We start from the raw sequence: 22,336 nt of genomic DNA, 5'->3' as shown, positions 1-22,336 counted from the left end.
GATAATGCGAAGCGGGTTTCCCCATGGGGAGAACCCCTTGGTCTTGAGCCACCACTGTAGGGGTCTCATGTACAGCAGGCCAAAAGGTATCACGTTGGACACAGCTGCCATCAAACCCAATAGTTTCTGAAACTGCTTGACAGTGAGTGACTGGCCTTCTCTGACTCTCACAACTGCAGTGAGGATCTACTTGATCCGAGCAGGGGACAATCGTGCCTGCATCGTGATCGAATCTCACGGAGTGCCGAACTGAATGTGATAGCCTTTTTCTACAGTCTGCAGGACCCAATGAGACACATTTGGCAGTAGTATCCACGCTGCTAAATAGTCTACTAAGGGAACCAGTCTATCGAGACTGGTCTCTGATGTACTTGGAGCTGCTAGCTCGGTGCCCTGAAGCAGAGGACCGGCAGGAGACGATTGAACTAACTGCTCTAGAGACCCCCAAGGGGGTGGCGAGCATCTCAGCTCCGCTAAGTTTCCGCGAAGACACTGAGATGAGTGCTCGCTGGAAACTGCTGCGCCCTGGAACTCTGGCAGGCTTAGCAGACTGATCTCCTGAGGGCTCTGAGGAGAGACGGGCACAGTGTAATGCGGTGCACCCCGCTCTTCCCCAGTAGGGGCCACCCTCAACAGTCCTGGGCCATGATTGTCATCCTCGACTGGCTCATTGGCTTCCTCGACTGAAGCACGACCCTCAGATCGGGCCTCGCCTTGGAAGCCCCCGGCTTAGAGCGCTGCCGACCTCGGTCCCGTTGCGACGCTCAACTTTTGAACCTCCCTGTATGAGGAGCTGGTACATGGCCGGGGCTGCTTATTCCATGGACTCTGTGACGCGATCCGCTCTGAACAGCTGGAAGCCCTTTAGATGAAGCGTGCTGTCCAGGATGGCTCCGTTCAGCCAGGTTACCGTGAAGCAAAGCGCAGCAGAGTTTAAAAAGTCCTTGTTTGTGTGGGTGAGGAGTCGTAGTTCGTCTGATTTATTCGCCATGGAGCGGAGATTCGCAAGATGTTATTTGGTGTGCTATTTCTGATGTCCAGGAGTTTGTTTCTAGTAAAGCTAATCGGGAAAAAGTTGCTTAAGACAGGGCAAAAAAACAAAAAAATTACAAGTACCAAGGAGCAACAAACCATGGCTGCCATCATCAGAATGGCCAAACAAATGTTTCGTTTTGGCAGAGTATCTGAGGCACGAGCTGTAAGAGCACAGCCTTATTCTGGAAAAGTGGGCATTTAAAGATACAGGCACGAAAACAGTGTGTTTCTGCTTCCAATTAAAATAGGCATTTTCAAAATTATATAATAAATGATCTTGGGGTATTTTGAGCTGAGACTTCAAAGGCACATTCTGGGGACACCTGAGACTTATATTATATATCTTGCAAAAAGGGGCTTAATAGGTGTCCTTTAAGACTTCAGTGTAAACGCCATTTTCTATGATTGGGTAACATCTTTGAGAATGAAATATCTTTGCATATGGAACATAGATCATATTTCTGTTTCTAATGTTGTAACTCATTTTCTATCACAGTTTCTGGTCATTCCCAAAACAATGCAAACTTGTCTTTTAAACTTTTCCCCAGAACGTTGCTCTCTTTCATTCATTCAAATTTCCATCTCTTTCATAAAAACTCAGAGGATTTTCCACGACATTCTAATTTATTGAGATGCACCTGTATATAGCATGAAAAAGTGAGAACACAGACCTCATACTTGAGGAGGAAAAACACCTACATTTCATTCAGAGGCCCAAACTGAGCAAAAATATGCAGTTTGGTGCAGATGCTGATATTTATATGACCAAAAAGTAAGATCAATTTGTAATTGTAAATCAATGAGATCTTTATAACAGCATAGCAGACTACTTACATAAAATGATATAAATACCAATATATGTGAGTGTGAGTGTAAGTGTTCATCTTGAATTACTATATAAAAAAAAAATTAAGAAAGAAAGAAAGAAAGGGCCAAATGACATTGTTCCTGAGAATAGATGGTAAAACTGACTGCAGTTCAGTCACACAGCAGTCATCATGGATATGTAAGAAATAGTCTGGCCTACACACACACACACACTGCTCTATATTAATCTGTTTCATTCTCCCTCTCTTTAGCAGGAAGAATGGAAGACAAATCTCTGGTCTTTTTATGTAGCCTGAGTCTCAACAATGTGAAGAGTCTGTCTGCAAGAAGACTGAACACACACACACCCTCTTTGAGCTGTCTTCATGCTGATGCTCAGACTGATGATTTATATTGTAAATATTTCCAGTTAGCTGCAGACAAATTCTCAATGTTTTCACTAAAAATCTATTTTACAATACTGTGAACTACATGAGGATGCCAATATAGGACAGAAACCAAATATTTACAAAGACAGTTCAGCCAAAAATTTAATATTTACTCACCCTCATGTCATTCCAAACCATTATGACTTTCTTCCATGAAACACCAGAGGAGGTGTAGCAGAATGTTTACTTTTGTTCTTTTTCATCAAACTTCATGATGGGAGAAATATTGGTTCACGGAAAACCCCCCAAAAGTGAACCGTACTGAGCCGTACCGTGCCGTACCATGCAGTGGAAAAGCGCCAAAAGTGGAACTTCTACGGATGATGACGCTATGGGAACGCCTTCGCATGAGCTGGTGTTTAAAGCACATGTGCAAACACACCAATACAATTGGCTGACGGTAGTCACATGACTTGCTGGCAATGCCATAAAAGGGCACCTATTCATTTAATCCTACTCATTGAATCCCCAGATTCAGGAAGTCATTTGTTTAGCGTGTGTGGTCTCCAAACTACTGCCATAGGCCATTTCTAATAATTGACTGTTGAGATAATAAGAATGGAGGGTGAGAAAAGATTTAGGAGATGTGTGCCGCCACGTCCCTGCCCTGTGTTTCATCTGCCTTTGAGTGGAGTATGCACGGTCAGCCCTTGAAGGAGCTGGCATTGCTCTGCTCACGCCTGGCTCTTTTTAGGGGTAATCTGCACCCCTCAGACTGGGTCCCACTGCTGCTGAGGCAGTGCGGAGGCTGTGCTTGAGGAGATCGCAGGTTGAGTTGGCTGAGCAGCTTGGGACAGGCCTGTCCCTATCTCAAGCTTCGCTCACCAGCTAAGATGCTCTCATGCTGGATCTGGAAGCACAGTCTTCAGCCTCTTCCCGCTATGGCTGAGAGCATTTTGTTGGATCCATCTGACTCTGAGGAGCTGGATGTGATGGGAGTTGAGGCAGATGATGCCAGCAAGCCCACCTCCTCCTAGATCCCTGAATACGAGGAGTTAGTGGAGGTTATGACCTGCGTCACAGCCTGTTTGGGCTTAGACTGTTTGGCGTCGAGAGAGGAACCCATCCCCGGTAGACTGGATGAGTGGTTCCTCACGGGTCATAAACCTCCTCCTGCTGTGAGCCTGCCGTTAAATACTGATCATAACAATGATATCGTAATAAACATTTTTCGGCCCATTTGTTCAGTCCCCCTTCATCTAATTATACTATCATCAAGGGGATGAGTGAACATTTATGTGAGGTTTCCCCAGGTAGATGAGATGCTCGCTGACTATCTCTCTCCTGGTGTGTCGACCTCACTAATGACTCCTGTTTTGCCTTCCAAGTCATGCCAAGTAACATCTCAGCTCGTAAGCAAAGCGTACATGGTGGCCGGCCAAGCTGGTGGAGTGCCAAGCGTCATTGCAGTGATGCAAGCTTACCATGCTGACCTGTTGAAGGTCCTTGATCAAGGCGAGGGTATACATCTCAAACCCCTCCGAGAGCTCCGCCATAACACAGACCTCACCTTCTGTTCCATGAACCAGGTGGCCCATTCCACTGGCTGCTCTCTTGGAGTGGTGGCTACAGAGCAGCATCTGTGGCTGAACTTCTCGGGCATCAAGGAGCAAGAGAAGAACTTCAGGTAGGCAAGAGTTCAGACAGCAGCATTTGAAGGGTATATCCCGCATTGAAATCGGGCATCATGACCATGTAGTCGGCCCAAGCTGGAGGCAAGGTCAGAAAGAGAGTGTGGTTACTTGTGATCCATCTCAGAGAAGCCGGGGCTCAAGGCAGCGATCTCGGGGGAAGCCCATGAAGGATCTCTGAGACATCATCATGGAGAAGAGACAACAAAAACCTCCTTCCCTCCTCCTCCTTCCCTGTTCCCACTTTGACGTGACGTGACGTGACATGTGGCCAAGTATGGTGACCCATACTCGGAATTAGTGCTCTGCATTTATCCCATCCAAAGTGCACACACACAGCAGTGAACACACAAACACAACCCCGGAGCAGTGGGCAGCCATTTATGCTGCGGCGCCCGGGGAGCAGTTGGGGGTTCGGTGCCTTGCTCAAGGGCACCTCAGTCGTGGTATTGAAGGTGGGAGAGAGCGCTGTGCATTCACTCCCCCCACCTACAATCCCTGCCGGTACGAGACTCGAACCCGCAACCTTTGGTTTACGAGTCTGACTCTGTAACCATTAGGCCACAACTTCCCCCTGACATGTGGCCAAGTATGGTGACCCATACTCGGAATTAGTGCTCTGCATTTATCCCATCCAAAGTGCACACACCAAGTGCACCTCAGTCGTGGTATTGAAGGTGGAAGAGAGCGCTGTACATTCACTCCCCCCACCTACAATGCCTACCGGTACGAGACTCGAATCCGCAACCTTTGGGTTACGAGTCCGACTCTCTAACCATTAGGCCACGACTTCCCCCGACTTGAGGTGTGTTGGGCACAAGAGGTTGTTAAACAATTACATGTATTAGGAGTTGGGGAATATTACAGATGCTGTTTGAGGATGTTAGTTATGTGAGTTTGAGTGAATGCTGGTTGAGATGGAGTTGTGCTCTCCTCTTCTTAGTTTTGTATTCTCACAGCATGCACATATATTTAGGTGTACGCTGGTTGAGGATATTAATTATGTGGTTGAGGTTGAGCATTACTCTCTTCTTCTTACGCATTATTTCTTATTCTGGTGCTCTCTCCATTTTAGATTCATATTCTAAGAATGTACACATACTGTATATTTTTTTAGGTATGTTGTACACTGGTTGATGATTTGATTTTATGTACTGGATGAGGTTGAGCATTTTACTTTCTCCATTTTTCACTTTGACAGCATATCATATAGTCATGTATGCACGTCGAGGATATGATTTTATGTACAGGTTGAGGTTAAGTGATGCTATCTCGTTTAATTTCTCATACTCACAGCATTACATATAGACATGCATACTGGTTAAGGACATGATTGCATTGGTGAAGGTTGAGCGGTGCTCTCTCCTGTTATTTCTCACTTTTCATAGCATTGCACATAGATTTATATGCTGGTTGGTATATGATTACATATTTCGGTTGAGGTTGATCTGTGCTCTCTCCCTATTTTGCTCACAGCATTATATACAGTATATACTGGTTGATGATATGATTTTATGTTCTGGTTGAGATTAAGCGTGGCTCTCTCCCTTGTATTTCTCACTTTCACAGATTGAGGTTGAGCATTGCTCTCTCTGTTATTGTTATTACTCTCGCAGCAGTTATGATGCTTTAGGATGTAGCCGAATTTAGTACTCATGTTTTCCCTCTTATTCCCATCCCTGCAGTATTATTACTTCCCTGGCTGAGGTGGAATGTTATGGAGATATTATTTACAGAGAGAATGCAACAGAATATTCATTTTGTTGCCTCTCACTGCCTCACTCGGGCCACATTCTTGCTGTTGGGGAAGGTAGAGGTAGCTGCAATGTTCCTTTCAAGCAATTGGGAGGATGGGCAGCTTGTGCCTGCTTTACCTTACTTTTGTCATCCACAGAGTGGTGATGCTTGTACAGTAGATGCTGGTGCGCTCCTTCTGCTGGAATATATCTTACCCATGTAGGTACATAGACTATAGCATCTGGCAACTCAAAAGGCAATTTTGGATCATGGGAATGATCCGAAGTCCAAAGAGAAGTGGGATAACAGGATGGGATAACAAGGTTGGCTCCCCCTTTTCCGGGGCATAACAAGTAGGGTACACTTGGATAACTTCAACCCTGGGGCCTATAGCTCCTGGTCACTATGTGCAGAGAATGGCACTTTTTAGACACAGCCAGTCTCATTTGTTGAACTTATACAACACAGTGGGCAGGCATTTGTTCAGTATGGAGCAGTGGGTATTAGCATCCCCATAGCATCATCATCGACACAGTATAGAAGTTCCATAGAAGCTGCCATATTTCATACTTTTATGGCATTGCCAGCACGTCATGTTCTGTCATGTGACTATCATCAGCCAATTGTATTGGCGTATTTACACACATGCTTCAAACACCGGCTCATGCTGAAGGTGGTCCCCATCGACGCAGAGTCTCATTCCCCTTCTTGGGGAACCAAAGTCACTTGCTTAACCGAGACATTTTCTTGCATGTCTCTTAAATGAATGTGATGCTAGTGATGTCCCTAATTTGTAAATTGCTTTGGATAAAACCAATGAATAAACAAAAGAAAAAAAACCCATCCTTGATTACTCATCCTTCAGGTTTGTCTATTCTTTAAGGTTGAATGCAACAGTAAGGATGGCACATGCAGCATGGAATGGCTATGTTTTAGAAAATACGCTGGTTACAATATTGGTGAAAATTTGACCTTACAGCTAGTAAGGACAGTTTCATCACATATTCATCTAAAAATATAGCTTAAGCATCTTCATGAATTTGCATGAATTTCCTTAAAGGGGTCATATGACGTTGCTAAAAAAGAACATTATTTTGTGTATTTGGTGTAATGAAATGTGTTTATGCGGTTTCAGGTTAAAAAACACATTATTTTCCACATACTGTACATTATTGTTTCTCCTCTATGCTCATCGGTCTGAAAAGTGAGGTGTGCTTTTCTGAAACGCATAGATTTTTAAAAAGCTCATCGGTCTGAAAAGCGAGGTGTGCTGTGATTGGCCAGCTATCCAGTGCGCTAAGTTTGGCCGAATACCTCAAGCCTGTGACGGAAATGTTACGCCCCTTACCATACTGTGATGCTGTGTCCCGGCGTGATGAGACAACAGCAATAAAAGCCATTATAAACTAGGCATTTGTTGCATCCAGTGGGGACATAAGTACTGATTATAATGACTTATACTGTCTTTTTACGCGTTGCGTTGCATCGCGCCACGTAAACATAAAACCATGTCTGCATTTGTGATCGGAGAAATGACAAACAACAAGCGCTACTCTACACTGCTCAAAACTCACATTTAAATAATCAGTGGCAAATTCTATAAATATGAAAGCGTACTTACAGGCTGTGAATCAGCATTATTTGTCAGAACACCGGCATTGTAGTCTACTCTCCCAGGAAACAGTCCTCATCCTCCATAAAATGCGCTGCACACATCTGAATATTTGGGTTGAACTGTTCTGGAACAGTGTTGTAAATACAACTTAACCACTGGTTTCTAGTTCTGTCCTCTTTTGGAAGACCAAACGAAGTAGTTTCGCTTTCACGAAACACACAGCGTCTCCACAATATGGCGGCGGCAACAATACTACAGCGAGAATCAAAGTTACGCCTTCTTTCTTTGCGTGAACATTTGGGCGGTGTTATGCAAATCGTCCCACACAGTGACGTACACATGTGGGGGCGTTTAAACGAGGCGTTTTAGGAGGGCGTGGACGAGTCTTAACTTTTATAAAGAATATCTCTTTGGGTTTGAGACTTTAGTCTTTGCAACTTTAGGGATCTTATCTATTCACGAACAGCTTGTAACACTCCAAAGAGAAAGGAAAACTTGAAATCGCATCATATGACCCCTTTAACTATAACAACCCTGAGTGAGAAATGTGGTTTGTAATGTGAAATCACAGCAGCGTGACTTACGGTGTAAGCTGAGGGAGATGTTGATGGTTCTCTCATCTGTGAAGCTCTTGAGTCCTGTTATCTTAGCGCACTTCAGTCGTGTGCCCGCGGGGGAGTCGCCCACATTGATCCAGCACACTGTTTCCTGCACGTACAGGAAATCCATGGCTGCGGTCTGTTTTGTGCTTATGTAGAGTGACGGGCTGCTGGAGCCGCTCAGATACGTGATCTGGATGTTCTGAGAGTTTGCGATCAGTAACACGGGGAGACGGTCCACAGGCACTACAGCAACAGGAAGACATCTGTTTCATCTCAAATATAGTTACAGTTCAGCCAATAATAATGAATGAAACTGTTGGCCGATGCGGATAAATGTATGTGAGGGAAACAGAATTGGAGAAGCTTTATTTGATCTTATCTTGGACTGTTATGTTTGTCTTACCGTTCTTGGCCTTGCAGGAGCGGTTGTCTGGTTGAACTAGATAACCTTCCACACAGGAGCATGTGTACAAGCCGTCTGTGTTTGTGCACGTCTGACTGCAGGTGCCATACACCGTACACTCATCAAAATCTGAACCCACACAAACACACACACACACAAAACAGTACATTTTACATTTTATATTATAGTTAGTATGAATGCTATTGTTTATTTATTTTTAAGTATTCATAATGATTATTCCCATTCAATTAAAATAATCCACTGTAATGTCTATATCAGCTGTAATGTCTATATTTTTGCATTCATAGTAGTCTATACTCATGTCAGTCATGTGAAAGTGTGTGTAAAGGTAACTGACCTTTACAGGTCTTTCCATCTTGGCTGATCTCATAGCCGCTCTTGCAGTAGCACATGGGGCCGATGCGTGTGACAGCACAGTTGTCCTGGCAACCAGTGAGAGTACAGTTGAGCGCCAGTTCTACAGAGATCAGAGCAGAGGACGGCTAGAGGTCAAACAACACAACACAATCTATTACCAAACACACTGACTCACACTGCCCGTCAACACTCACTAAAGAGACTTCATGAAGACCACAAAACAACAAGAAACATTTTACATGCATCTAAAAGGCAAGTAAACGCATTGATAAACAAAATCTCATAAGTTTTGTTTTACTCAATGTAGTAACAGAACTTCATCACATACTGAATGACAACACAGTACATGCTAGACTAAAGGCACTAGAATCAAGCTAACATGTAACATACAGTAATTCACCAAAGTGCACATTTGTATTCACATATATATATATATATATATATATATATATATACATTGGCAAAAGATGTCTTAGAATTAAACAGGCTGTACCTACTCTATACCTTTAAGAATTTTATGTAAATGTGACATTGTAGATTATGAACATGGTAAGAAAACGGTACTGGTAATTTTCTGCCAGAAAACCCAAAAACACAACACAATGCAATGTGTAATTCAAAATGCAGGTAAAACCTGAACAAATCTGAAAATTCCATCATATTAACATGGTACATTAGGCCCTATTTTTTACATACTTTTTTTTTAAAATGAGGATAAGTAGAGTTGGTGAACACTAAATAGGTGTTGTAAATGTGGGCTAAATAGTTTCTCAAGATTTCTGAACTAGCTGTTTTTGTAGTTTAGTTTCAACAAATTGTCTGCCTGGACTAAAGTTTTTGAAGGTTGATGTCTGCACACAATTTTGAAGCATTTTTATGTTAACACAGTAAGAAAATCCTATTTTGCATGAAACTGATAAATTTGACAAACCACAGAGTGACTGAAATGAAATAACAGCACCTGGTACCTCAGCAGGTGGTGAACAGTAGTGATGTTAACAACCCACACACACACACACACACACACCTGTCCCAGAGCTCAGGGGACGCCGCAAACATGAGCATACAGTCAGATACTAATGAGCCTCTAGATGAACTGCAACAACAGCTCACAGCAGCTATGCTAATATGCTAACAGCTCCTTATGTAGTCAGCTTTAGTGGTTTTGTCAGTCCAATCATATGCTCAGTCCAAAAACTGAGCCCTCATAAGCCCACTTCTGACATGAACACTGTTCCAACATTTCCAAACAGAGATATGGTAATGGCAAACTCAGCAAGTCAAGCTCTATTTGTGTGGCACGTAGGGCTGCTGCCTATGAACATCGTTCCAAATCAGTCACTTTTGAGGTTCCATTTCAGTTGGGATGCTGCCTTAAAAGACAACTGCTTGTGTTGGTAGTAGGCAGCGAGGTTGCTCACTAGGTTTTGGGACAGAGCTAACAACACTCATATTCTGTGTCGATATACAATCACAGCAGAAAGTATGTGAGTGTGTGTTTTGATTTGCGTGTAGGTACAGTATATGTGTGGATGAGTGTAAGCATGCAAAGTTGAGCATGTGAAGGAAGTTCTTCACAGCTAGTCCTTAAGAGGATTGAGTGGAAATCTGACAGTGATTTGGCCTTTACTTCACATTTGACCATTTCACTATGGCAACACAAGTACTCTGATGGGTTATGACTATATACTGGTATATCTACCAAAAATAAGAAATGTTCTTCTCGCTCAAATCGTATAGCAATGCCAAGATCAGAATTTTGATGTCCAGGTTTTGCATACTGTCAAAAATGTTTAATATATTTTGCTTTGAATAAAAAATTGTCTCTCAAATGCAGACATTTTAAATGAAAAACACATATTAGTCAACCAAATTATTCTTTTAACAAATCATGTAACTTAAAATGTAAACTGCATTTTGTTTGTAACACACTGAGACTTCAAACATCAAACTCTGAGCCAGTAATGTCTGTTCCAGTTTTCTTAACTAATGCACCTTCTGCTGACCAGTGAACTGTTGACATAGTTTCACTGTTCCTCAAGGTATAAGGTCAGATCGCATAGTCTTCAGTTTCAATGACTGACTCCGTATTGAGTATCTAAAGTGACACATGTCCTCATACATGAAGCTCTGCAGAGCTAAAAGCATGCATCCAAATCATGAATTTGATGATCAAGCAATTCAAATTTGGAGAAAATGCATTTCGTGGAGGGAGGCAGTTTAAATTCACTGCTTCTGATACTGGACAGTGTTGGGAAGCTACTATACAACTGTGGTTTGCAAAACTACTCATAATGTAGAAACAATATGAATATGAAATGAAATGTCTATTTTATTGGGTTGTGAAAAGTGGCCATGACATACTAGAGTTTGCAATTATGCAGGACTTTGAAGACATGAGTGCATACTAAAAAATGCACTTATGTTAGTACTGTAAGTACTTTTAGTAATCTCCTCAAATCATCAAACTGTTGTCATTCTAAATTATCTATATATATATATTTTTTTAAATTACTTAAGATTTTAATACTTACAAGGGCTAGACCGTCTGCACTCATCTCTCAGTCAATACACACTCATGAAACACCATTATGTTAGTACTGTAAGTACTTTTAGTAATCTCCTCAAATCATCAAACTGTTGTCATTCTAAATTATCTATATATATATTTTTTTTTTAAATTACTTAAGATTTTAATACTTACAAGGGCTAGACCGTGTGCACTCATCTCTCAGTCAATACACACTCATGAAACACCGTACATTTTTAAGTTTAAATCTTTTTTGATGATATTTCAGCCAGACATTTCTTTTCTCTCCTCAGACAGAACTGTGGGTGAGGCTGCAGATCAGTCAGCAGGGGTCGCCAATGAAAATCAGCAGCTCTCATGTCAACATCAGCGAATAAACAAGCAATATTAAAAACTAAAGCTTTACCTCTGGTAAAACTGGACACGGCATAAAGCTGTTACCCAAAAGTGTTACACAAGTGTTACACAAAAATACAATGTAAAAACATAAAACTACAAGTAACTTGCAGAGGAGCATTGTTTTGCTCATTATGTGAGTTGTACTTCGGCTCTGCTGTTCTGCACAGATGAATCTGATGGCTCGAGGCACATTAGTTAACCCATGGTTACAGATGCTCATCTTATCAGAGCAAATGTCACTTACAACATTGAAAATTCCTAAATAACGAAAGTCGAATATCTAAAAGTATGACTTATTAGCAGCTTATACGTATCGTATGCCATTATTGTTTTTCTTTTGCTTGCAAACTCTTTTTGGTTCAAACTAGTGTGTGTGTGTGTGTGTGTGTGTGTGTGTGTGTGTGTGTGTGTGTGTGTAAAAACTCATTAAGAATTTGCCTTTCCTTATATATACAATTTGACCTACAGTACATTGAGATCAGATCTTAAAAGGCATATAACCAGTACACATAAAGTGTCATAAAACATTGTATATTTGTATATAATGTTATATTGTATATAACATTGTAACAAACCGCATGATTGCGAGTGTGATATCATTTTTTTTACAAATCAAAATAAATGTACGAGTCTCACTAGCGCTCTGTTCCTTCCGTAAGATCGGGAGAGAGGGGGGTGGCGTTTGCGTGATGTCGACCTGCGAATGCAGACACGATGGCTGGATTGCATTGACTGAGATCATTGAGATCCGATCACAATGCGTCCTCGACTACCTCTGGACCAGGACATGCTGATCGGATAACATTCCGTTCAGAAGCGCGTTTACCCTTTCAATGTGTATGTGGACAACATCCGGATACAGGTCGCATGTTAATGCCAAGTGTAAATGCAGCCAAAGTAGGATCAACCAAAGAGTGCTGAGAAACACACAGTTCTGGCATTTAATTCCAGAATAGATGAGTGTTTTTGAACAAATCAGTTAAGTGAATCATTCAGTGACTCATAAAGACAGTCACTTGTTCTGTACATGAATTAATTAGTGTTTTTAAACAAATTTCTTGACTGAAGTATTCAATGACTAACCTATTAAAACAATAATTTGCTTCATTCCTGAATGAGTCAGTGATTTTGAGTGAATCATTTAAATGAATGATTCAAAATCACCAGCACTGGAACAAACATAGACAAGCGAAGTGATACAAACGGTGAAAAGTCCCTGTGCTGCTGGATTGTATATCAGCACTCTTGGCTACAAAACTACGGGAAGTGCTTTATAAATTTGAAATAACTCTGCTTTATATTTACCTAGAAAACCTTATCCAAATGTCTTTGTTTGGAAAAAGTATATAATCCTCTGCCATCAGTATCTGGTGTCACCCCTCTAGAGCAGCATTACCAACAACCAAACATTTTCAAGCATATATTTTCCCAAATCAGTTGATCAGTCATGTCAATCACTGTGCCAACTGCACACACAATTATGAAACAAATACTACCCCTTAACCTAAACTCTGGCTTTAACTTCAATATAGTGCTGGTAGCGCAGCCTGATAGCAGTACTGTTTGGTCATCCATAATATTTCTGAATTCTGAACTGAATCCATGAAGTCTGAACTTTTCTTGACAGGTGACTGTATGATTGAGTTGACCAATGAAATTGACTGTTGGCCAATGTAAGTGCTTAACTTGTTTGGGGGAAAAATAACATAAAAAAAAAATCACACTATTTCCAGTAATCAGTCCTGCACATTAGCTTGGAGGAATCTTTGGCCGTTCCACCTTAGTCTTTCAGTGGTGGAATTTTCTCAGATAACAAAGTATTCATCAATGATGGCAAGCTGTCCTGGTCCAGCAAATAATTATACAAACCAAATACTGCCATCCCATGCTCTACAGTTGGGATGCGGTTGCTATTACTAAATGCAGTGTGTTGGTTTTGCCAAATGCATTTTTTTTATTTAAACCAAACTGTTTTACTTTGGACTCATCCATTAACAAATCAATTGTTCCAATAGTCTTCTGGCTTATCCTTGTGGTATTTGGCAAACCTTAGACAGGCAACAGTGTTCTTCTTGGAGAGAAGTGGCTTCCTCCTTGATGCAGTATCCTACTGTGCACATCATTCATGTTCAGTGTTTGTCTGATAGACTCATGAACATGAAGCCGATGCAAGAGAGGCCTGTAGATCCTTGTTACGGTTCTTTGTGATCTCCTGGTTCATGGATGGTCACTGCTTGGCAGAGAGAAATGGGGATGCTGAATTTCTTCCATTTGTAAACTATCTAACTGATGGACACCATACTCTTCACAGATACTTCTCTAACAATTTCCAGCCTTGTGAACACAACAAACTTTTATCAGAAATGTTGACTGAGGCATGGCAAGTTTCCACAAACAGGCGTGATGAGGCCCAGACTTTGATAGAGCCGATCCAGGATTGTGTTCTTTCTGTTGGGCAGAGCTGCTAAACTCACACCAGATTTATACTGCCGAAACAACTGAAACACCTGAATCCAGTTATGTCTTTAAAATCTTGGAGGTTCACATATTTCTCCAGCATCACAAGTGACAACATAAACAGATTTGTGTATTATTTTTAATTGAAATCTGGTAACACTATTGGTAAGATACACATAGAAATTCAGGAAATTCATAAGGGTTCACAAACTTTCAAGCATCAGTGTATTTTGTTTGTGTTTGTCCGATGAAAATTCAAAGTGCAGATCTGTGTACACTCTCTATCAGCTAATACTGGCCACAAGCCATTGCAATTTGAAGGAGGATTTGGTTCGTATCTTCAAACACAAATAAAACGCAAATTAAAGGGATAGCTCACACAATAATGAAAATTATATCATCATTCTTTCACTCTCATGTCATTCCAAACCTCCAAGACTTTCATTTATCTTCGGAACAAAAATTACGATATTTTTAATATTCCCTCATAGTTTTTGTACATCCAGTAAAGTCCACACATAAAGCTTTTGTGTCTCTTAAGAAGACTCCATTTAATATGACTTTGATTCATATGGATTTTGTTTACAATTTTTCAAAAATGAACTTTTTGAAGTGTCAAAGTTTTAGTTACGTGAACATTAAATGGATTGACAAAAAATGAGAGATTATTAAAAATATATTGATCTGTGTTCCAAATATGAAAACAAAGTCTTATAGGTTTGTAACATAAGGCTGATTGAATAATAACTTTCATTTTTGGATGAACTATCCCTTTAGGTGAAAAACAAGTGAATAATCTGCCAGAACCACAAAACAAAATACATTTACATTCAAGATATATTCTCTGAAAACTTATCCTTAATGTCTCACACAGTTTTGCTCATTAAGTACATTTATCTTGGATGATATTTTCACTGGAAAATCTATTAAAAACATAATGTTTTGCTGTTTAGCCCATGGTTTATTTCAATGTAAATTTGAACTTTGCAAGGTCATAATGATAGTATTAATGTTGGATAACTAGAAATATATAGCAATATATAATCAAGCGATGTTTGAAGTCATGCAGTCATTACCTCTGCAGTGCGGCCCCTCGTCTTCTCCATCAGTGCAGTCGGGGACGCCGTTACACAGCTTGCTCATGTGAACACACAAGTCTGAACCCAGACACTGATGTTCATTGGGAGGACAGCGCGACACACGGTTATGAGGACCTGAAAGAGAGCAGACAACAAAAGCATAAAGATGACGATACTACCTCCAAAGCATCCCACTTTTGATCGTATCAAAACCTCCATGTGAGCTGAAATGCTAGATCGCATTATGTACCATATATTAACACTGGAACAAGAATTCATATGTTTAAAGTGTAGGTGAAATATTTTCAAAGCATACTAGAATTTACTGCACTAATACACAGCATCTGTTATATGTTATTTTACTGTAATATGTTATTTTACTGTAACAATGTGAAAAACACTTTTTTAACCCTTATGTAACAGATGCATCATTTTTAATTTCCTTTCTTGCTTTCAAACACTGTTGGTAAAATTTTCCAGTTGATGGTTTATCATGAATGTGTGCATAAGTGTGCAGTCATGTGTTTGTATATAATACAGTTCATCCAGTCACTGGATGAGCTGTATTTGTGTTTCTAAGCTCTCGTCCGCTCTGGAGTGGACAGGACGCTGGGCGTGGAGTGAAAACGGACCAGAACTCCCCAAATCACTGACCAGAAATGAGCGAACGTGTTTGTGCAGAAATGTGATGCAACACAGCAGAGTTTAAAACAATAAATGTTCTCTGAACCTCTAGCTTACTCATGAGATCATCAATACAGTGCCAGTACAAACATACATCAGTGGTGTTGTATTAAGTCACTGCTTTATTATGTTACGGGTTTCTATGAAGCATGTGTGAGCGGATGTGTCTGTTCTTCTGTCAGAATATGTTCCCATATCTCAATTTCAGTCTCCTGCATTGGTAGGTTAAAAGTCACATATTTTACAACTTTCTGGAGTTTTATTTTAGGTTTTGAATGGTAGTTACATAGCACCTACACCTCAGTTATCATGAAAAAAGCCAGGAAATTTCAGTTTTGACAATATGGGACCTTTAACATCCTGAAGTAACTCTTCGGCACTTTCAGAATAGTGCTCTGTTTATTTGAGCAGTTCAACATGCCAACTTCTGGCTCAACCAATGAGTTCAGGGCCAAACAATGAAAGATTTGAGAAATTTTGAAACTCATTAGTAGGGCTGGGTTTTGACACAAATTTCACAATTCGATTCGCTTATCCTTCACAAGCTTGCGATTTGATTCGATTCTGATTTCGATTCAATATCAATTATTTTGGATATATATCAGGCACAGGACATGGCAAATTTTCTCGAGGAAAAAAAAAATCTCTCAACTAATGCTGTATAATATTACCTGAGAGTCAATAATATGGAAGGCTGAAATTAGCTGATTTGTATGCAAACACTTAAAATATACTCAATAAAGTTGTTGTAATATTAAAGTTATAATACTAACTTAACTTAAAATTACATGATTATATTTCAACTCCAATTCGTTTTTTGAAATATAAATATTTAAATGGTGGCTGCCACAAAAACTTGATGGATTTATTCAAACATAAATTAAATACTGAAGAACCGTAAAAAAAAAATTATAATGAATATGTTATATGGTGCATATTTTAACTCTCTAGAGTTCATTTTTCTAGCTGACTACAGAGTTCATGGTCACCGAATATGTTTTTCTGTGGTAAATGTGATGTTACGTGACATATTGTTTACAAGCTATTGTCATCTTTCCGCGTTTGAAACATTGATTGAGCGATGACACGAGACAGGATACAGATTTCAGAAGGACGAAGCTGCTCTTCAGGGTTGCCAGGTCTGCGAAAGAAAACCAACCCAACTCTATTTTTTTTTTTCTGCGGTTTTCCTCTCCGTCAGGGGTCCCCTTCAATGAAATCATGTTCAACCACTTTAACCCGCGGACTAAAAAACAACCCACGGCAACAGTGTGAAAGTACTTGGTAACACTGCTACTCTTGTTCTGGTGCTTAGTGCTCTGTAGCGCCGGCCGAAGGGTTGGAGCCCAAGCAGGTTGTGATCTGGGAGTGTGCTATCTAATGATTTTTTCCTGCCTGTGTTCTGCCTCATCCTGGTGGAGGGTCAGGGGACACCAGTCTTTCTTTCAGCAATCCTCAAGATCTGTTATAGCATTCTTTTGTCCAACTTGGACCTGAAGCAACCAGAAAGCTATAGGTTGTGTTGACCACAGACCATCTGCATCTGCTGGTCCACACAGAAATTTGAACAGCTCGTGAGATAGATTTAATGTTATTTTGCTGTTGACACCTAAATGAAAATGCGTTAAAAATGTAATTTTCTGAAAAGTTACCCTTGAAAGCCTCTTGAAAAAGCCCTCAATCTGAGGTGTTGGCTTGACATTAAGTGATTTTACTCAAAAGAAACCATGCAATGACTGTGAAGAGCTTGTACCAACAAAGACATTTAGTCACCTTGGAATTACAAGATTCTATCTCCCATTTTTGTCAAAACCGAGTTATTCACATATTCATATTCTTTGACAACTTATTTACATTACATGTTGTTGCTGTTTTTTTTAGGTTGTGTACATTTTGGGAGTGATGTATGAAAGAGACTGGTTCCCCATATCCCATATCATTATATGGAATGCAAAAACTTTGAAGCTAAATATCTCGAAACTGCTCAGAATGCTGATCCTTATATTTGCAAGGTGATGATTTGTCCAATTGTACTGACTTTACACAACAGAGAGTTCCTATGATGGAAAACAGGACTCGTCTTGCTCTTCTAAAATAATAATATCGACATACTCCACTTTACTCCATCCAGACCATGTCCTGAAACTGCGATAAACTGCAGAAACAGCATGTTCAGAAATGATTGGGGTAATGACATCACAACCTTTTGGCCAATGAATTTCCAAGACTTTTCAAGAATTAAGATACATATTTTTAAATTAATATACATATTTCACACAAACAGCAATTTCTATATCAGAGCATAACTAGAGAAAAAGAAATAGTACTCCATGGCATTTCCATGAGTTTTTATCTATTATTTCCCATGATTTCTCAGGCATGGAAATCAAAAGTTTGTCATTACTACATGAAATTGCGATTTTTGTCCCCAGCACTTTTTTTTAAAGCCATTGAAATTTATTTTGCAGAACTCATGTACAACAAACAAAAAAGCATCTCCAATACCCCATTCTTCATAATTTAATTAATACATGTAACACAAAATACATTTGCGCCAGACTTGTTTTCATTTCATGCTCGCGATGGCGCCGACGTTGATGGCTGCCTCCGTGGCGGGCTCCGCAGTTGTTTTTATGTTTTTGTTAGTTTGTCCTGTCTTTAGTTATATCCCTGCAATCAGTTTCACCAGAGACGAATTGCTGGACATTCGGAAGTACACACCACCCGATATTTCACCGGTTTTCGATTATTCTTATGTTTTGCTGGACATTGTAGTCGGGGGAGCTGCGGGTATTTGAAAAATAATGTGTTTTTTGAACATTAAAGCATGTCAACATATTCTGTTACACCAAATAATGATCTTTAAAAAAGCATCATATGACCCCTTTAAAAATAGTCAGTTAAAATCTATGCTTTACTCCATCAGCTTTTTAATTCAGTGTGTGGCATCCAGTTATCACACTGGGGGGAAAATGCTATTTTAAATTTTTGTGCAATAATATCTAAACATTTCAGTCCAAATAATGGATCAAGAAACATAAAAATAACAATTTCACAAGGTCAAGACCATTTTAAATGTCATGCATTGCACTGTGAGATACAGTATCACAGTAAGCAATGTCTTGTGTAGTACCAGTGCTGTAATTAGCTTATCATCAATCAACTACATCTGAACTGGAGTGTGATGAGTCATTGCCCTCATGCTATACACTATAAATAAGCATTTCTTCTGTTAACACCAGTGTTTTGAAACTGAGACTCAAAGCTGATTTGGCAGATACAGTTTGCATATTACAATGATGTTAATCGGGGTGAAAATGCATTCTTCAAAGGTAAAACTTCATTAGAGTACAGAATGTATTCAAAATCCATGTAGATGTGGCTCAGGTCTCTGCTTGAATGCAAGTGGATTATTTTCGTCTGCCAGGTGAAAATTACATGTCAGAGACACAATATCACTTCTTCTCAACAAGCCACACGTTTTAGCTTGTCAAATGGTGCGAGTTATGATGAGTTATGCATCAAACATTAATACTTACAATTATGAGTTTATATTCAAAACCCTATATTTGAGTTTAAGCAATAGTAAAAGTAATATATTATTTAGCTAAATCCATATTTTTCGGCATCACAACATCTGACCTCCGAGACTCATATCAGTGAAATCTACAACTCAAATCTGGGGGAAATCTCCCCCACTCCTACGTTGCAGATCAGTGAGGATGATGTGCGCCAGGTCTTCAGAAAGAACAAGGGAAGAAAAGCACCAGGCCCAGACGGTGTGACACCAGCCTCCATACTTGGCAATAAAGCTCTTTCTGATTTCTGATTCTGATTCTGAAATTGTCCATGTCAGGCAACTCTTGCATAGAATAGTACAGTAATGGGCCGTTCCATGTCACTGGAGCATTCATGCATGAATAAGATCAATGCATCTCTTACTGCTCTCCTTAATTGTTCATTAACTATAAAGCAGCCCAAACATAACATGAGAAAGTTTCCACACATGAGACGGATCATCAGCATTGATCACAGCTTCTTTTGCCAAATACAATTTTCTATACAGACATGAAACATTGCCTTACTGATGTCAGAAGGGCACATTTGTTTTAGGTTCCATAAGCAATGACAAACGCAGTTTCACGCTGTAAAAAAAATTCCGTAAAATGTACGGTAAAAAAACGGCAGCTGTGGTTGCCGGAATTGCACCGTAAAAAATACGGTAGCAACGTTTTAGGTTTTACGGTTTTAACTTAAATTTACAGTTAAATACCGTAATTTCATTAACTGATATAATGTTAATATACCAACCTTATTGAAGTACTGAAATCTGTTTTGTATCTTTGTAATACACTGATAACCACCCAATGCAGGTGGTGATGAGAAAGTCACATGATGAACCAAAGCCCATCACAACCAGCTTTTAAATAATAACATATATAGAAGGTGCACAGTGTCATTCACACAAACACTAAACACCATAATGGTAACACACATGAAACTGAAATAATGCAATAAACATTAATTTAACAACATTAGGTGTAACACACAACCCTAATATACAAAACTGATAAGAAAAAACAAAGAAGAAACATAGTTATTTCAACAAAAAAACATCAAATTTGAAATGTAACGCAGGGAATTCTGGGAATGTCAATTTACGGTTATTCACTGTAAATTATACGGTCTTTTTCACTTCCAAAAACGGTATACTACCGAAACATTTATGTCCAATACATGTAATGTCCAATACAGTTTTTCACCATATATAGTAGCGGAATTTACCATTAACCATTTAACAGGATTTTACTGTAGCATTTTTACAGTCTTTTACCGTTAAATTCATGGTCATTTTTTTTACAGTGGTGTCGTACAGAACACAATTATGGCCCACAACAGAGGCTTTTCCCATTGCCTGTGTTCTGGACAGGTCAAACTACTAGTCAAACAAAAGATCTTACCACAGTAACTATTAATAACATGTGCTATTTAACAACTTCTTTAATTGAGATTAACTCTTTCCCCGCCAGCGGCAGTATTTTTTGATCATTTTTAAATAAGTTTAATGGCACCCAGAATGTTTTGTTGTATTAATAACTGAACATGCAATATGTCAAAACAAAGAACAGCGCCTCTGCTTTAAAAAAAAAAAAAAAACGTTTTATTCTAGCTTCATCTTTTTTTTTTTCTTTTTTTTAAATCAACAGTTAAATGTGGGTAAGTTTCATAAAAAAGTAACTTTTTGAACAAAAAGCTGAGAAAATCACATTTTTTAAAAGACTACATCTGGATCAGATTCAGAAAGATAGATGCAATAGATCGCTTCTATCAACACACACAAAGCTTCACAGTCCTAAACCACTTCCTGAGTCAACACTGCATTCAACAACGTTAGGCAGTTTTGATTTATATGCTGTTTAATGTTTGACGCTCAATGCTCTTTCAGAAAATGCCTAATAGCACCTCCTACCGTACACCAGTGAAAACATGGAAAGCTGGACATTTCCGTCAATGGCGGGGAAGGAGTTAATGATCCATATCAAGAATCCATTTCACATCATGAATGAGAACCGGATGTGACCTCTCGAATCCTCACAACATCACGCAAACTATCCACATACCACAAAGGCTGAGTGTTTGAAGGTGAATCCAAGAGTGTGAACTGGCAGGCTACTTCTGATATTCTTCTTGCCCTAATCTGAAGATCATTCAGTGACAGAGAATGTTTGATGGCTTAGTCTCCGTCAGAATGGATCTTTATTTTGGAGCCCTGTTTAAGATCATCTCTCGAAGAGTTTAGGCAGCTGGGACACTCAAACCCATTAGGGAACTCAGAATGCTTAACCTCAGACAACCTTATCCATTTTAAAATACCATTACAAATATATACAACACTTCCCACATAAACTGCAACTGTAACGTTTTCATGACATCAGTTAATGTTCAGAATATTATATATAATATAAATATATAATATTCTGGGTTAAATACAAGTTAAGCAACATTTAAAAATCCAAAGATAACAGAAGCAAGTCTCTTCACCCAGATGATATATCAGTCATTTCGGTGTGAAGCTTAACGCACACACATCAGTGAGATATGAAGAAGCAAAGTTTTCAAAGTTTGATATTTATAGTAAAACAATCATTTATTTTTGTTACTTTGTCTTCTGTATGGATTGTATAATTTCACCTTTGTCCCAGATCTATAGTTAAATTTGAAAATCAATAACATACACACACATACATGCAGAAAGTTTTGTGTGAGGGGTAGGGCAGATTTAGGGTAAGGAAATGGAAAATACAGTTTGTACAGTATAAAAACCATTATGCCTAGGCAATGTCCCCCTAAAAAATGGAAACCCAATGTGTGTGTGTGTGTGTGTGTGTGTGTGTGTGTGCGCGCGTGTGTGTGTGTGTGTGTGTGTGTGTGTGTGTGTGTGTGTGTGTGTGTGTGTGTGTGTGTGTGTGTGTGTGTGTGTGTGTGTGTGTGTGTGTGTGTGTGTGTGTGTGTGTGTGTGTGTGTGTGTG

General features: G+C 39.6%; 1 protein-coding gene across 1 annotated transcript in view; it reads right to left on the bottom strand.

Annotated features, from left to right (window-relative positions):
* lrp1aa (low density lipoprotein receptor-related protein 1Aa) overlaps nucleotides 1-22,336 on the bottom strand; it is a 200,232-nt gene that overhangs the window by 130,618 nt on the left and 47,278 nt on the right. Inside the window, exons 3-6 of the mRNA XM_016442040.1 lie at nucleotides 15,120-15,257; nucleotides 8,638-8,757; nucleotides 8,280-8,408; nucleotides 7,859-8,119 (exon numbers count right to left, since the gene is read on the bottom strand). Coding sequence (XP_016297526.1) covers nucleotides 7,859-8,119; nucleotides 8,280-8,408; nucleotides 8,638-8,757; nucleotides 15,120-15,257 — 648 coding nt within the window. The remainder of the gene's footprint in view (nucleotides 1-7,858; nucleotides 8,120-8,279; nucleotides 8,409-8,637; nucleotides 8,758-15,119; nucleotides 15,258-22,336) is intronic.

The sequence above is a fragment of the Sinocyclocheilus anshuiensis genome, unplaced genomic scaffold, assembly GCF_001515605.1.
Source record: "Sinocyclocheilus anshuiensis isolate Anshui unplaced genomic scaffold, SAMN03320099.WGS_v1.1 scaffold819, whole genome shotgun sequence".
Taxonomy (NCBI): Eukaryota; Metazoa; Chordata; class Actinopteri; order Cypriniformes; family Cyprinidae; genus Sinocyclocheilus; species Sinocyclocheilus anshuiensis.
The sequence above is the reverse complement of the archived record's forward strand: the minus strand, read 5'-3'. Positions and strand labels throughout refer to the sequence as shown.